At 41.5% G+C, this 15,755-nt stretch overlaps 1 protein-coding gene across 4 annotated transcripts in view; it reads left to right on the forward strand.

Annotated features, from left to right (window-relative positions):
* Positions 1–1,394: 1,394 nt before the first annotated feature.
* The window catches only part of ALDH7A1 (aldehyde dehydrogenase 7 family member A1), a 56,719-nt gene continuing 42,358 nt past the window's right edge, over positions 1,395–15,755 (forward strand). For 2 of the 4 annotated variants that reach the window (XM_064275738.1, XM_064275743.1), the window contains exons 1-6: positions 1,395–1,609; positions 3,016–3,069; positions 3,644–3,709; positions 13,268–13,348; positions 13,642–13,765; positions 14,701–14,833. In XM_064275738.1, the coding sequence (XP_064131808.1) occupies positions 1,418–1,609; positions 3,016–3,069; positions 3,644–3,709; positions 13,268–13,348; positions 13,642–13,765; positions 14,701–14,833 (650 nt within the window). In that variant the 5' untranslated portion in view covers positions 1,395–1,417. The remainder of the gene's footprint in view (positions 1,610–3,015; positions 3,070–3,643; positions 3,710–13,267; positions 13,349–13,641; positions 13,766–14,700; positions 14,834–15,755) is intronic. The other 2 variants (XM_003404468.4, XM_064275752.1) reach the window with 2 other exon arrangements.

Here is a 15,755-nt window from a genome sequence, read left to right on the forward strand (position 1 = left end):
TGGTGAAATGATACAACCCTGATGCACGCCTTTTCTGACTTTAAACCGTGCAGTATCCCCTTGTTCTGTTTGAACGACTGCCTCTTGATCCATGTACAGATTCCCCAGGAGCTCAATTAAATGTTCTGGAATTCCCATTCTCCACAATGTTCTCCATAATTTGTTATGATCCACACAGTCGAATGCCTTAGCATAGTCAATAAAACACAGGTTAACATCTTTCTGGTATTCTCCGCTTTCAGCCAGGATCCATCTGACATTAGCAATGATATCCCTCATTCCATGTCCACTTCTGAATACGGCTTGAATTTCTGTGGGTTCTCTGTTGATAAACTGCTGCTGCTGCAGAAACATGAAATGACTGGCTGTAGTATAGGAGGCCACGAGGCAAGCAGTGAGAAATAATATTGTGGAAAAGTAGGTTGGGATTCACTGAAACACCTATTAATCAATTTAGTTTATTTGAGATTGTATACTTTTAAGTCACACCCAAATAATGCAGATTTTATTTGAGTTTCCCTTAGGGCAGATTCAGTTACTGTGGTAATGAGGTGGGGGATGGTAAGGGTGGGTGGAAAGGATACTGAGGGTAGAAGAAATGAAGGAAGAAAATTAGTTGATCAAAACTGTCTTCGCTCTTCAAAAGTAAGAATATACACAGGCAAGATATTTGGTGGTGCAATGGTTAAGTGCTCGTCTGCTAACTGAAAGGTCAGCGGTTGGAAACTGCCCAGCAGCTCTGAGGGCGAGAGCCCTGGCTGCCTCCTAATGATTACAGCCTTGGAAACCCTATGGGGCAGTTTTACTCTGTCACATGGGGTTGCGATGATGGCCCGCAACAGCACAATTTAATATTTTCCATTAATTAGAAAGCTCTAATTTATAATTTACCAAAGCCGTAAAAACCAAGTCTCCCCCTCCGCCAGAAAAAAATCACACACAACCTAACTCAAATTCCATTCTAAAACATTGGTTACTCCACAGACCAGCATCGTCACCATGATGTGGGAGCTGATTACAAACGCAACTTCTCAGGTTCCAGTCCAGACCCCCTGACAGAATGAATCAGAATCTGCATTGTAGCAAGATCACCAGGTGATTGCATGCACGTTACAGTTTGAGAAACCCTGCTCTAACATACAGTACTTTAAAGCTAGTATTTTGCTGAAAAGAAATTCCTGGCAGTCGCCGCGGTTCCGTGCCCCTTCCACCAGATTGCAGGGTCCCCGTCGCTTTTTCTCCCAGTGGGTCCTTTGTTCTAGACCAGTAAGAAGCTCCGGGCTTCTCCGGAAGACCCCGACTCAGCGCCAGCCGGGGCGGGGCGGCCCTGGGGCCAATGGACTCGGCCTGGCGTGGGGCGGGGCTCTATTTCAGCAGCTCCCCGGGCCGCAGGCGCACCACCAGTCCCGGGCTCAGTATGTGGCGCTTCTCCTGCGCCCTCTGTCTGCACACTGCAAAGAGGAGCAAGTCCTTAGGCCTTTGGAGCAGGCCTGCCGCCTTCATGTCCACTCTGCTGATCAATGAGCCCCAGTATGTTTGGCTGAAAGAGCTGGGGCTCCGCGAGGAAAACGAGGGCGTGTATAATGGAAGCTGGGGAGGCCGGGGAGAGGTAGGCTGACGTCCCGGGAAATCTCTGCGGCCCGGGGGTTTACTCCCGGGGGCCTGGCGGGGACTGCCCAACGCGAGTTACGCTGCAGGTGGTTCTACTGGGTGTTTTCTAAGCTCCGCATTAAAGGTCTTCTTTTGCAGAGTGCTTTCAAAAAAGAAACTGAGATTTTAGATGCTGTGTACAGTGGAGAATCGATGTCTTTTTGGAGCTGAGAGGGACTAAATTTCCATGCACAGTTTAAACTTTAGAAGCAGAGTTCTGGGATCATCAGTGAGGAACTTTACACACTTAGCGGTGGAAATGATCTTAATTTTGAGCTTTACTCTGGCTCTTCAGATGAGACGTGTGCTACAGATAACGTTCCAAAGTGTCGTTTTATGTTGTCTCCGTTCCTGAAATCCTTTGGGGTTTGCAAGCTTGGACTTGTTGCAGTCTTTTCTGAGCTTCCTTGCAGACAGTTTTCAGCATTTTTTTTTTTTTTTTTAAATGTCCAGAGCCTAACCCCATGCCTTGCATGCTGGAACTAGTCAATAAAATATTTTATAGAATAACATGGACAGGTTGGGCTATTGTAACCCAGATTTGGTTAAGAGAACCACATGCAAAAGAAAACTTTTACGAGAAAATGTTATGTAACATTCATCAAAGCTTGCTGAATGTTACATAATGAACCCCCTTTGTTAGGGGAAACACATTTTCTATTAGGTTAGCTGATAGTAGGAGGCAAGTGATTTTAATTATTTCCCAATCCCCAGTGCAATCAGCAGTTCATCTTGTTTATCCTGTCGTATCTAATCATTAGGTTCTTAAAACTCTCTCCTGAAGGCCTTTTTAGCTACACCTTGATTTTCCTTTTTAGTTGTCAGTTTGTGGGTACACCAGCCTTATCACAGTTGCCAGGCCCCGGCTATTTTACCTTCTGATCAGAGGGTGGGCAGAGAAAAGGAAAGAAGGAAGGCTTGTTGTTAATGGAAAAGAGGAAGAGAGAACTGGTTACATGAAGGTTTTTGTTTATATGCTTAATACTTAGATGAAAGCAGGAGCCCTGGTGGCGCAGTGGTTAAGAGATTGGCTGCTAACCAAAAGGTCAGCAGTTTAAATGCACCAGCCACTCTTTGGAAATCTTATGGTGTGATTCTACTCTGTCCAATAGGGTCACTGTGAGTAGGAATGGACTCTACAGAAGCAAGTTTTATACGAAAGTGGTTCAGAATGTTTAGGTCAAAAAGAAAAGATACAACCTCTGTAGAGTGGTTTATTTGTAACAAAAGTAAACCTAAAAGTTCCCAGTTGGATTTGTATCTCAGTCTTTTTTTCCCTTGCTTTTCTTCTCACTATTTGGTTGTTCCCTCCAGTTTGGAGGGGATTATGGCTTCTATATATAATAGTCATCTTCTTGTTTTAAGGTGGTTACAACCTATTGTCCTGCTAACAATGAGCCAATAGCAAGAGTCCGACAGGTAAGTGGTTTTTTTGTTTTGTTTTGAGTTCATTCAAATTGCCCACAGAGTTTGTGGGAGCTTTCTTGGGAGGCAGAGGCCAATATTATTTAGATGGATCAAAAGCAATACAAAATTACAAAGGCAAAGACATTTTTAGGATGTCTGGGAGAGACTTCTTTGGGTGGGTGGGTGTGTGCCTTAGAAAAGGTGGACAATAGAGAGGATAAGACCTTTTAAGGCAGGGCCTCACAAGCTTTAATGTGCAAATGAGTCACCTGAGGTTTTGGTGAGCCTGATGATTCTGATCCCTTAGATCTGGGTTGGGGCCGGAAATTCTGCATTTCCAGTACACCATCTGGTGTTGCTCCCAGATAACGCTAATGGACCATGCTTTGAGAAGCAGACTTTAAAGCACAGCTGGATTCCAACCTGTCTTGCTGGTTCTAGCGAGTTTTTGGAAGCATGGGCTGTGGAATTCATTCTAAACTGGAAATCTTAGGAACGCCCAGAGGCCATCTGTTTCTTTTCAAAAAAATATGTGTCCTAAGAGATCATCACTTACCTTTCCTCTTTATCTTCGTCTAATTCTTAGGCCAGCATAGCAGACTATGAAGAAACTGTAAAGAAAGCAAGAGAAGCATGGAAAATATGGGCGGATGTAAGTATGTCTTTGTTGTCTATCAGGGAAGGAGAAGTCAGGGCAGGATTACCAGTTGTCATTGTAATGACATCAGTAAACATCCCATAGGCAGTTCAATGTCTGTTTCCTTGCTGAAATGTGCATGTGAGCTCCTTGGGAGCTGTGATGCTTAGCTCTCCTTTGCTGTATTTTTAGGATAGTGCCTTTTTTATATTTGATACTCGGTAATTGGGTAACTTAAGAATTAAAATTCTGTACTGATGTAGCATAAACTGAAGCTACGAACACATTATTTTCCACTGAAGTTACTTCAATTTACCTTTGAGCACATAGAGAAAGAAACATCTATGCCAAAAATACTGTTTTCTCCTTCTCCCTCCCCCTGGGGAGGGGGTATTGCGGCACTAGGTCAGCATTTCTGGGCCAGAGGGCGCTGCAGCATCTGTTTCACAGGGCAAGGAGCTCACCTTCCTTAACTGTTTGATCAGGCTGTGAGACACTTTCTGTCTCCTTGGGCACCAGGGGTTAAACGGGCAAATGTAAGAACTGTGACCGGAGCCAGCCTGGGCCATACTGACCTGTTATGTGGTGGAGGCAGAAGTACCCTTTGGGACTGCCCAGGGCTGGGGGGTGGGGATGGGTGGGGGTGGGGGGGGTGGGTGGGAGGGCAGGTGGGAGACTTTTAAGGAGGAAAGAAAAAAGGACCTAAGGGATCACCAGATTTCTCCTTATTCCCCCATAATCCTTTTGGTCTACTGTCAGAGGCTTTAGGCCTGGAGCTGTAGGAATAATGTCCATGCTTAACGGGGAATTCAGAAGGCTGAATAATGGCCCCCAAATAACCCAGGTACTAACTAATCCCTAGAACCAGTGAATGTTACTTTATATGACAAAAAATGCTTTGCAGATAGTGATTACGTTAAAGAACTTGAGATGTGGAGATTGCCCTGTATTATCCTTGTGGGCCCTAATTACAATCACAGGTGTCCTCATCAGACGGAGGCAGAGGGAGATTTGACACAGAAGAAGATAGTGTGACCAGTGAAGCAAGATGCTACACTGCTGGCTTTGAAAGGAGGCAGGGGCCAAGAGTCAAGGAAGGCGGCTCTAGAATCTAGAAAATGCAAGGAAATGATTCTCCCCTAGAAAGGAAGGAGGGAAGGATGACTTGCTGCCATCTTTACTTTAACCCAGCGAAACTGATCTTTGACTTCTGACCCCCAGAGCTGTAAGAGAACAGATGTATGTTGTTTTAAGTGACCAAGCTTGTGACAGTTTGCTTCAGCAGCAATAGGAAACTAGTACAAAGACATCACCTCCGTGCGCTTTGGTTTTCTTACTTGTACAGGAGAGACCAGGAGTACCTATGCCAGGGGTTATCGGGAGGGTTAACTGAGTTAGTCATTTAAAGTGCTTTCAGGAGAAAGCACGTGGCAAATCTCAAATACATGTGAGTTATAAAACCATGTGCCGCTGCTGGTTTTGGAGCTGCTGAGCTGCGTTGTCTTCTGAGTGAATAATTTTTTTTTTCCTTTTAATTGTGCTTTAGGTAAAGGTTTATAGAGCAAATTAGTTTCTTATTAAATAATAGACATATTGCTTTATGACATTCGTTGCCAACTCCACAACATGTCAACACTCTCCCCTTCTGGACCTTGGGTTCCCCATTTCCATTTGTCCAGCTTTCCGACTTTCTCGTCCTTGCCCCTGGGCTGATGTGCCCATTTAGTCTCGTGTACATGGTTGAGCGACACGTGTTATTGTTTGCTTTATGGGCCTGTCCAATCTTTGGCTGAAGGGTCAGAGTCGATGATTTTGATGACGGGTTGGGGACAGGAGCAGCAGTGGTGGACAGACTCTCGAGCAGAACCCTGGGTTGAATGCAGCTTTGTTGTCAGCCAAGAGACCACCTCTGTGTGAAGCACAGAGGATTCCTTTCCTCTACATTGTTTAACTAATTCTGGGTATAAGTTAAGTTTAGGGTTCCATTATATGTAATCAGAAATATCTTTGGCCAGAAAAATACCACTTCCAGAGTAAACAATCCTAAGTGAAGTTTACCCTACCTGAGTGGAGAATACTGTCTAAAGCAGTGTCATTTATTTTAATGTTTTATAAATAATAACTTATCATTTTCTTTCAGATCATAAAAGTAATACATGTTCCTTATAAAATTGGAAAGGGCCTTAAATAAGATAATCAGATTTAATCCTTCTAATCTTTTATGTGTTTATTTTATGTTGTTGTTGTTAGGTGCCGTTGAGTTGGTCCTGAATCATAGTGATCCTTAGTACAACAGAATGAAACACTGCCCAGTCCTGCACCATCCTCATAACTGTTATTATACTTGAGCCCGTTGCTACAGCCACTGTGTCAGTCCATCTCATTGAGGGTCTTCCTTTTTTTTGCAGACCCACTACTTTACCTAGCATGGTATCCTTCTTCAGGGACTGGTCCCTCCTGATAACGTGTCCAAAGTGTGTGAGATGTAGTCTCTCCATCCTTGTTTCTAAAGAGCATTCTGGCTGTACTTCCAAGACAGACTTGTTCATTCTTCTGGCAGTCCATGGTATATTCAATAGTACTCGCAAACACCACAATTCAAAGGCGTCAATTTTTCTTTAGTTTTCCTTATTCATTGTCCAGCTTTTGCATGCATATGAGGCGATTGAAAATACCATGGTTTAGGTCAGGCTCTCCTTAGTCCTTGAAGTGATATCTTTGCTTTTTAAAACTTTAAAGAGGCCCTTTGCAGCAGATTTGCCCATTGCAGTGTGTCATTTGATTTCTCTGCTACTGCTTCCACGGGCATTGATTGTGGATCCAAGTATCTTGACAACTTCAGTCTTTCTCTGTTTATCATGATGATGTTTATTGGTCCAGTTGTGAGGATTTTTGTTTTCTTTTTGTTGAGGTGTAATCCATAATGAAAGCTGTGGTCTTTGATCATCAATGAGTGCTTCAAGTTCTCTTTACTTGCAGCAAGCAAGGTGTGTCATCTGCATAACACAGGTTGTTAATGAGTCTTCCTCCAATCCTAGTGCCCCATTCTTCTTCCTATAGTCCACCTTCTCAACTTACTTGCTCAGCATACAGATTGAATAAGTATGGTGAAAGGATACAACCCTGATGCACACCTTTCCTGGTTTGAAACCACACAGTATCCCCTTGTTCTGTTCAAATGACTGCCTTGTGGTCTAAGTATAGGTTCCTCATGAGCACAATTAAATGTTCTGGACTTCCTATTCTTTGCAGTGTTATCCATAATTTGTTACGGTTTACACAGTTGGATGCCTTTGCACAGGCAATAAAACACAGGTAAACATCTTTTTGGTATTCTCTGCTTTTAGCCAAGATCCATCTGACATTAGCAGTGATATCTCTATTTCCACATCTTCTGAATTTGATTTAAATTTCTAGCAGTTCCTTGTCAATGTACTGCTGCAACCACTTTTTAATTATCTTCAGCCAAATTGTACTGTGTGTGTGATATTAGTGATATTGTTCGATAATTTCTGCCTTCTGTTGGATCACCTGTCTTTGGAATAGACAATAATATATAATAATATTCCAAATTTCTTGGTGTAGACAAATGAGCACTTCTGGTGCTGCATCTGTTTGTTGAAACATCTCAATTAGTATTCCTTCAATTCCTGGGCCTTTTTTTTTTCCCCACTGATGTCTTCAGTGCAGCGGTTCTTGATCATATGCTACCTCCTGAAATGGTTGAATGTTGACCAATTCTTTTTGGTATAGTGACTCTGTATATTCCTTCCATCTTCTTTTGATGTTTCCTGCGTCATTTAATACTTTGCCCATAGACTCCTTCAGTACTGCAACCTGAGGCTTGAATTTTTACTTGACTTCTTTCAGCTTGAGAAATGCCAAGTGTGTTATGCCTTTTTGGTTTTCTAACTTCAGGTCTTTCTCCTGTCATTATAATACTCTTATTTTGTCTTCTCGAGCCACCCTTTGAAATATTCTGTTCCGCTCTTCTTTTTCATCATTTCTTCCATTCATTTTAGCTAGTCTACGTTCAAGAGCAAGTTTCAGAGTCTCTTCTGACATCCATTTTGGTCTTTTCTTCGTGTCTTTTTAATAACCTTTAGCTTTCTTCATGTATGATGTCCTTGATGTCATTCCACAACTCATCTGGTCTTCAGTCATTAGTGTTCAGTGCAGCAAATCTATTCTTGAGATAGTCTGTAAATTTCAAGCGGGATACACTGAAGGTTAAGGTGTACTTTGGCTCTCCTGGGCTTGTTCTAATTTTCTTCAGGTTCCACTTGAACTTGTATATGAGCAATTGATGGTCTGTTCCTGGCCTTGTTCTAACTGATGATTTTGAGCTTTTCCATCATTTCTTTCCACAGAATTAGTCAATTTGAGTCCTACGTATGCTGTCTGGTGAGTTGCTGTTTGTGTTGTTGAAAGAAGGTATTCGCAATGAAGAAGTCATTGGTGTTGCAAAATTCTATCATGCGATCTCTGGCATCGTTTCTGTCATCGAGGCCACATTTTCCAACTTCTGATCCTTTTTCTTTGTTTCCAATTTTCACGTTCCAATCACCAGTAATTATCGATGCATCTTGATTGCATGTATGATCAATTTCAGACTGCAGAAGTTTGTAAAAATCTTCAATATCTTTGGCCTTAGTGATTGGTGCATCAATTTGATTAATAGTCTTATTAATTGGTCTTCCTTGTAGGGGTATTGATATTATTCTATCACTGGCAACGTAGTACTTCAGGACAAATCTTGAAATGTCCTTTTGGGTGATGAATGCAGTGCCATTCCTCTTCAGTTTGTCATTCCCAGCATAGTAGACCATATGAGTGTCTAATTCAGCATGGCCAATACCAGTCCATTTCAGTTCACTAATGCCTAAGATATCGGTGTTTATGTGTTCCATTTCATTTTTGACAACTTCCAATTTTCCTAGATTTGTACTTTGAAAATTCCACATTCCAATTATTATGGATGCTTTCGGCTGTTCCATCTCATTTTGAGTGGTGCCACATTAGCAGACGAAGGCCCCAAAAGCTTAACTCCTTCCATGTCTTTAAGGCCTACTCTACTTTGAAGAGACAACTCTTCCCCAGCCATCTTTTGAGTGCCTTCCAACCCGAGGGGCTTATCTTCTGGCATTATATCAGACAGTGTTCCACTGCTAATTGTAAGGTTTTCACTGGCTAATTTTTTTCAGAAGTAGACAGCCAGGTCCTTCTTCGTAGACTTAGTCTGGGAGCTCTGCTGAAAACTGTCCACCATAGGTGACCCTACTGGTATTCGAATACCAGTGGCATAGCTTCCAGCATCACAGCAATGTGCAAGCCATTAACAGTACAGCAAACTGACAGACACATGGAGGTTTATTTTATAGTTGTGATTATCATTCATAGATACATATCTACACAGTATGTGTAAAGTTTTGGCACACCTGTGACTGCATTGTATATTGGCCTAAAGATACTCCATAATTTTTGCACTCATTCTTTTCCTAGACTAGGTTTAGTGAATGCTAGTGAAACTTTAATATTGTCTTTTGACCAAGTTATCCACTGTACATGTGTATTTACCCAGGGTTAATATAATCATTGTTGATAAAACAGTTTGTATGCATCAGGGTCTTTTCCTGAACTGGCTTTTGAGTCTTTTCTCTGCTTTTGCCCTAGGGCATGACAGCTGACATTGTAATGTCTGTTCTTAATATTGTATTGTACTTTTTTTGTCATTGTTGCTGTTTTTGCATTCAGGATCTCAGTTGGGAGCCCACTCTTACCCAGTAATACCAGCCTCTGCATTTGCCAGGCTTTCTCATACTTCTTAGTTCTCCCAGCATTAACTGAAATGAATTAAATAAAACAGTGGTTTGCCTTCACACAAGCAAGGCTATCCAGAATGCTCAGGGCTAGGCAGAGGTAGTCCGAGATGAGTGAGGTTTCAAGAGGGAAAGTGTAGAGATCAGGAAAGGCTGCCTTTTGCGGTACCGGCTGACTCTCTAAGTCACCACCCTCTTGGCAGGAGTCCTAGAAGCACAGTTAGGAAAGGCTCTGACTGGTCCCTAAATTTTGAACTCAATTGCTGAACTAAAATTGTAACAAGGGGGATCCCCAACTGACTTTACCACCACCCAGGAAAGCAGCCAGTTCCTGCTGATGGACGTTTAGATTGTTTCTATTTTCGTCTATTAGAAACAGTACCGTAGTGAATATTCTTATGCCTACACTCTTGTGCATGTAACTATAGGCTCAGATTCCAGAAGTGGAACTGCCTAGTCCAAGGATAGGAGCTTTTTAAATGTTAATAGATTGCCAAGTTGCCCTCTGGAAAAGCTGTAGTAAGACATGGTGCGACACTTACCTTTGGGAGGAAGAGAGAGAGCAAAGACGAGTCGTGACCTCACAGCCGAAGTCTGTGAGGTAGCGCATGAGCAGTGCAGTCCTAGTGGTGCTTTTTGTGAGGGGAGGCAGGGAGGCAGGGAGGTGGGCTTCTGGCTGAAGCCTGGGGGTTGCGGGAGGGTACTTCTGCTGCCTTTTGAAGGAAAGGCAGGATTAATGTGGAAGAGCTGGAGAGGAGAGGAGGCAGGGAGGGTCACAGCTGGGAAAGTGGAATTTGGATGCCCAGGGTAGGAGATGAAGGTGGAAAACGAGGATTGGATGAATGTTACACTTAGAGGCTTAGAGTTCATTAAGTAGATAATGAGGAGCCATTGAAGACCTCCTCAAAAGGAGGAATCTCCAGATTCTTCAAACCAATGGCCATTTTCTTTTCATATCCTACTTAACATAAAAATCAGCTCCTGGCTGCTGTAGTACTTTTTTTTCCCAGGTTTCTTCCTGCTCCCTGACTTTTCCTTGGCCTCCCCTGCTCCCTTCTCTACATGACTGCTAAATATTGGTGCTTCTCTGGGGTGTGTTTTGGCCTTTTTCTTTTCTCTCTGCACTCCTGAGGCGATCCCACTGTTTCTGTGGCTTACATGTCACCAGGATGTGAATGACTTCCAGTTTTGTATCTAACTCAAGCTTACTGCTGAGTTCCAGTCTCTCACTCAGCCAGCTGTATATTTCACATCTCCATTCACACATGTCTCAAACTTAATATGGCCCAATCTGTACTTTTTACACCCCCCCAAACCCTGACACTTCTCCATAAGGCTTTATCTTAGTGATTGTACTCCCATCAATCTAGCTATCCAAGCCAGAGATCTGGGAGTCATTTTTAACTCTTCCATTTCCCTCATCTCCCACATCTATTCCATTAGTGTGCCCTGTCAGTTCTAATTTCCAAAGTAAATTTTGAATCCACTTTTGTCTCCCTTGCATTCATTGCAATCTTAATCAAAGTCACCATAATCTTTTACCCAGACTAACATAATACGTCCTTAATTGGTCTCCCTGCTTCTACTCTTTTCCCCTCCAGTTTATTCTCCACCCATCAGACACTGATCTTAAAAAATTAAGCAGAAGGCTAACGTAGCGGGGGTGGGGGGGGTGCCTGGGGACCATGGTTTCAGGGGACATCTAAGTCAATTGGCATAATAAAATCTACTAAGAAAACATTCTGCATCCCACTTTGGAGAGTGGCATCTGGGGTCTTATATGCTAGCAAGTGGCCATCTAAGATGCATCAGTTGGTCCCAACCCACCTGGATCAAAGGAGAATGAAGAACACCAAAGACACAAGGTAATTATGAGCCCAAGAGACAGAAAGGGCCGCATAAACCAGAGTCTACATCAGCCTGAGAGCGGAAGAACTAGATGGTGCCCGGCTACAACCAATGACTGACCTGACAGGGAACACAACAGAGAACCCCAGAGGTAGCAGGAAAGCAGTGGGATGCAGACCCCAAATTCTTGTAAAAAGACCAGACTTAATGGTCTGACTGAGACTAGAAGGACCGTGGAGGTCATGGTCCCCAAACCTTCTGTTAGCCCGAGACAGGAACTATTCCCAAAGCCAACTCTTCAGACAGGGATTGGACTGGTGAAGATTGAGCTTCTTGGATGAAGTAAACACTCGATACTATGTTGGCATCTCCTGTCTGGAGGGGAGATGAGAGGGTCGAGGGGTTTGGAAGCTGGCTGAATGGACACGAAAATAGAGAGTGGAAGGAAGGAGTGTGCGTGTGCTGTCTCATTAGGGGGAGAGCAGCTATGAGTAAAGGCGTATATAAATTTTTGTATGAGAGACTGACTTCATTTGTAAACTTTATTTAAAGCAAAAAAAAAAAAAAAAACAGTAAAGCAAATCATCTCATTCTGTTGCTTAAAACCCATTAAATGATGGGAAAATTTGGAAACAGGTAATGGTAATGGTTGAGCAACACGATAAATGTAACTAATGTCACTGAATTGTACACATGAAGAACGTTGAAGTGGCAGATGATTTGTTACATATATATTTACAACAATTAAAAAAGAAGAGAAAAAAATGTTAAAGAGTTGCGTTTGAAGCTGAGTAAGATTCTGACTTCTCACCATAGATGACAGGCTCGCCCCTCCAGACTTACCTCAACCTTTTAACTTTAGGTGTGCTGGCCTTCCTAATCAGGCCCTCAAATACCACAAGCTTTTACTTTCTGTGGATCCCTTTTACATGCTTTTTCTTTTGCCTGGGAAGAACGTTGCTATGGCTGACTTCACATTTGTCAAGTGTGAGCTTAAATTTTGCCATCTGAGAGATTTTCCCTGACAACCCTTTAGGTAAAGTAACTTACTCGCTTACTCTCCAAGACTGTTGTCTTTTGGTCTGAGCACCCAGTTTATTTCTTTCACTTTTGTAGCCTTTATAACAATCTGTAATTATTTGTTTGCATCCATTTTTTTCTCTTTGTGGGTGCTTCTCACTATTAGCTCCATGAAGGCCAGGACTATGCCTAGCTTCTTACTCTAGCATTAGGAGTCCCTGGGTGGCGCAATTAGCGCATTTGGCCGTTAACCTCCAAGTTCACCCAGAGGCTCCTCAAAAGAAAGACCTGGTGATCTACTTCCGAAAAATCATCCATTAAAAACCCTATGGGGGAAAAACAAAACCCTACGGAGCACAGCTCTACTCTGACACGTGTGGGATTGCCATGAGTCAGAATCAACCAGATGGCAACTGGTTGGTTGGTTGCCGAGCATTATTCCTATCACATAGTAGGTCCTCATATATTTGGTGAGTAAATGGTATGATTTTAATGGGTTATTAAATACTAGTTTATAAGTAAGCTGCATCAAGGGTTTGGTCTTGCAAACATTTTGGTTCATAAGATTACTTCACTGGGAACCACAGAGACCTAGAAGTATTTTAAGGTAGTGAGCTTTCTGGAGTCATCTCCAAAGTTACGTTTAATCTCTGAATTTCTCTCTGTACTTGGCACAATTTCTTGCTCATTGTGAACCTGTCATCTGGGTACTTTCTGGGTTTCTGGTATCCATTTTGAGACCTGCCCCATGACAGAGTCTTGAAGTGATCAAAAAATCTTTTCATGTGATGGTACTTTGTTTTCTTAAAGTACGCTTATCTAACACTGTGTCGTAGACACCAACTTACAGTTTGAATCTGACAATAAAATTCCATTCTTTTCTTAGATTCCTGCTCCAAAGCGAGGTGAAGTAGTAAGACAGATTGGTGATGCCTTACGGGAGAAGATCCAAGTGCTAGGAAGCTTGGTAAAGTGTTTTCATAGTAAATGCATGATCCTGTGAGTGGACAGTAAGGGTGTCGTGCGTTTCTGTGTATAAGATGGTGAATTTTTAAGAAAAGCAATTTATAAATTTCAAAAATTCTTTCTCTAAAGGAAAAATTAGGTAGACAGGAAAAAGTGCGGGCAACTTTTGGGTTTTTAAATTCTTCCGAAAATAGAGCAGATTTTCTGCAAATGCATAATGTTTTGCTTTTTTTTAATGTAATGTTTAAAACTTGAATTCTGTTGTAAAAATGCTGTTTGGCTTTATATTTTTAGGTGTCTCTGGAGATGGGAAAAATCTTAGTAGAAGGTGTGGGAGAAGTTCAAGAGTATGTGGATATTTGTGATTATGCTGTTGGCTTATCGCGGATGATTGGGGGACCCATCTTGCCTTCTGAAAGTAAGCAATAAAGTCACTTAAGCTAAGACGTTTGTACTGTAATATAAAAAGCTACAAGAAATTTTTATCTATGAATAGTTCGCTACAAAGAAATAGCAAATGGTTTATAAATATATGAAAATACATTTAATCTACTACTAATCAAGGCAAATTAAAACGTAAAAACATCATATTGAGAAACTTTTTTTTTTTTTTTAAAGATAAAACTCAGTACTGGCAAGTAAATAGTGGGAAGATATTCTTTTTACAGATACTGTTGGCAATGTGGAAACCCTGGTGGTGTAGTGGTTAAATGCTACAGCTGCTAACCAAGAGGTTGGCAATTCAAATCTACCAGGCACACCTTGGAAACTCCACGGGGCAGTTCTCTGTCCTGTAGGGTCACTATGAGTTGGAATCAACTCGGTGGCAGTGGGTTTGAGCTTTTAGGTTTGTTGGCAATGGCATATGGAAAACAATTTAGAAATATACCCAAATAACCTTAAATTTAATTAATACCCTTTGACTCAGTAGTCCCACTTCTAGAATCTAAGTAAACACCTGAAATGTGACAAAGTTTTAGGTGTAAAGATGTTCATTGTGGTATCAATAAGAAATATTAGAAATGATCTAAATGTCACATGGTAAGGGAAAGGCTAAGCTAATTTTGGTAGACTATTAGCATGTCTTAAAAGTCAAGTTTATAAAGATTCTCTCCTTCCCAACGCCACACTTTAATGGCAAGTTTCTATTTACTTATTTTTATATTATTTTTTTGAAGAGATGATACATCATAAAGGTCCCTATGGATAGGAATCGACTTGACGGCAGCGGGTTTATAGGGCATCTGGAGTCCCCACTGGTCTGGTGCACTTTTGTCCTGAAAGTGAAAGATTTCAGAGTTTGTTCTTATTAGCTTGACTCTAAGTTTGTTCTACATCTTCCCTCATCCACAGGACCTGGCCATGCCCTCATTGAGCAGTGGAATCCTGTAGGCCTGGTTGGGATCATCACTGCTTTCAACTTCCCCGTGGCAGTGTATGGCTGGAACAATGCCATCGCGATGATCTGTGGGAATGTCTGCCTTTGGTAAGACTTGCTCATGTACTTGTCTAGTAGTAAGAAAATGACAAAAGTGACCATTTCTAGGTACTACTAAAAGTATTTTAAATATGTTGAAATGTTCTCTACTTACTAACCAGTGACCAGTTGCCATCGAGTCAATTCCAACTCATGGCGACTGAACGTGTATCAGAGTAGAACTGTGCCCCGTAGGGTTTTTGAGGGTTGATTTTTCAGAAGTAGATCACCAGTCCTTTCTTTCGAGGTGCCTCTGGGTGGACTAGAACCTTTAGCTTTTTGGTTAGCAGCCAAGTTCAGTAACCATTTTTACCACATATGGGCTTCTATCTACTATTTAAATTAATATATTAATTCAAACCTGCTAGTTCTGAAATGCTGATTTTTTAAAAAAATTTATTTTGGTGAAATATATATAGCAACACACCTACCATTTCAATCACATTTACATATATAATTAATGATATTAATTACATTTATCATGTTGTGCAGACATCACCTTAAATAGAAATTCAGTTTCCAAACTTTTTTTTATCACCCTACGTAGAAATTCAGTACCCCCTAAACAATACTGCTTTATTTTCCCCCCATTGCCCATGGTAAACCATTAATAATGTGATCCACTTGTATAACTTTGGTCTCTATGCATTGGCCTATTCTGGATATTTCATATAAGTGGGGTCATGTAATATTTGTCCTTTTGTATCTGACTTATTTCACTCAGCATAATATTTCCAAGGTTCATCCATATTGTAGCATGTATCAGAACTTCATTGTTTTTATGGCTGAATAATTGTCCATTGTATATACGTTGCGTTTATATATGTATATCACTTTTTATTTATTCATTCATCTGTTGATAAATATGTTTTTTAATTTATTTAATAGCATTTTATTGTGTTTAAGGTGAAAGCTTACACTGCAAATTAGG

This window comes from Loxodonta africana, chromosome 2, assembly GCF_030014295.1.
Source record: "Loxodonta africana isolate mLoxAfr1 chromosome 2, mLoxAfr1.hap2, whole genome shotgun sequence".
Classification (NCBI taxonomy): domain Eukaryota; kingdom Metazoa; phylum Chordata; class Mammalia; order Proboscidea; family Elephantidae; genus Loxodonta; species Loxodonta africana.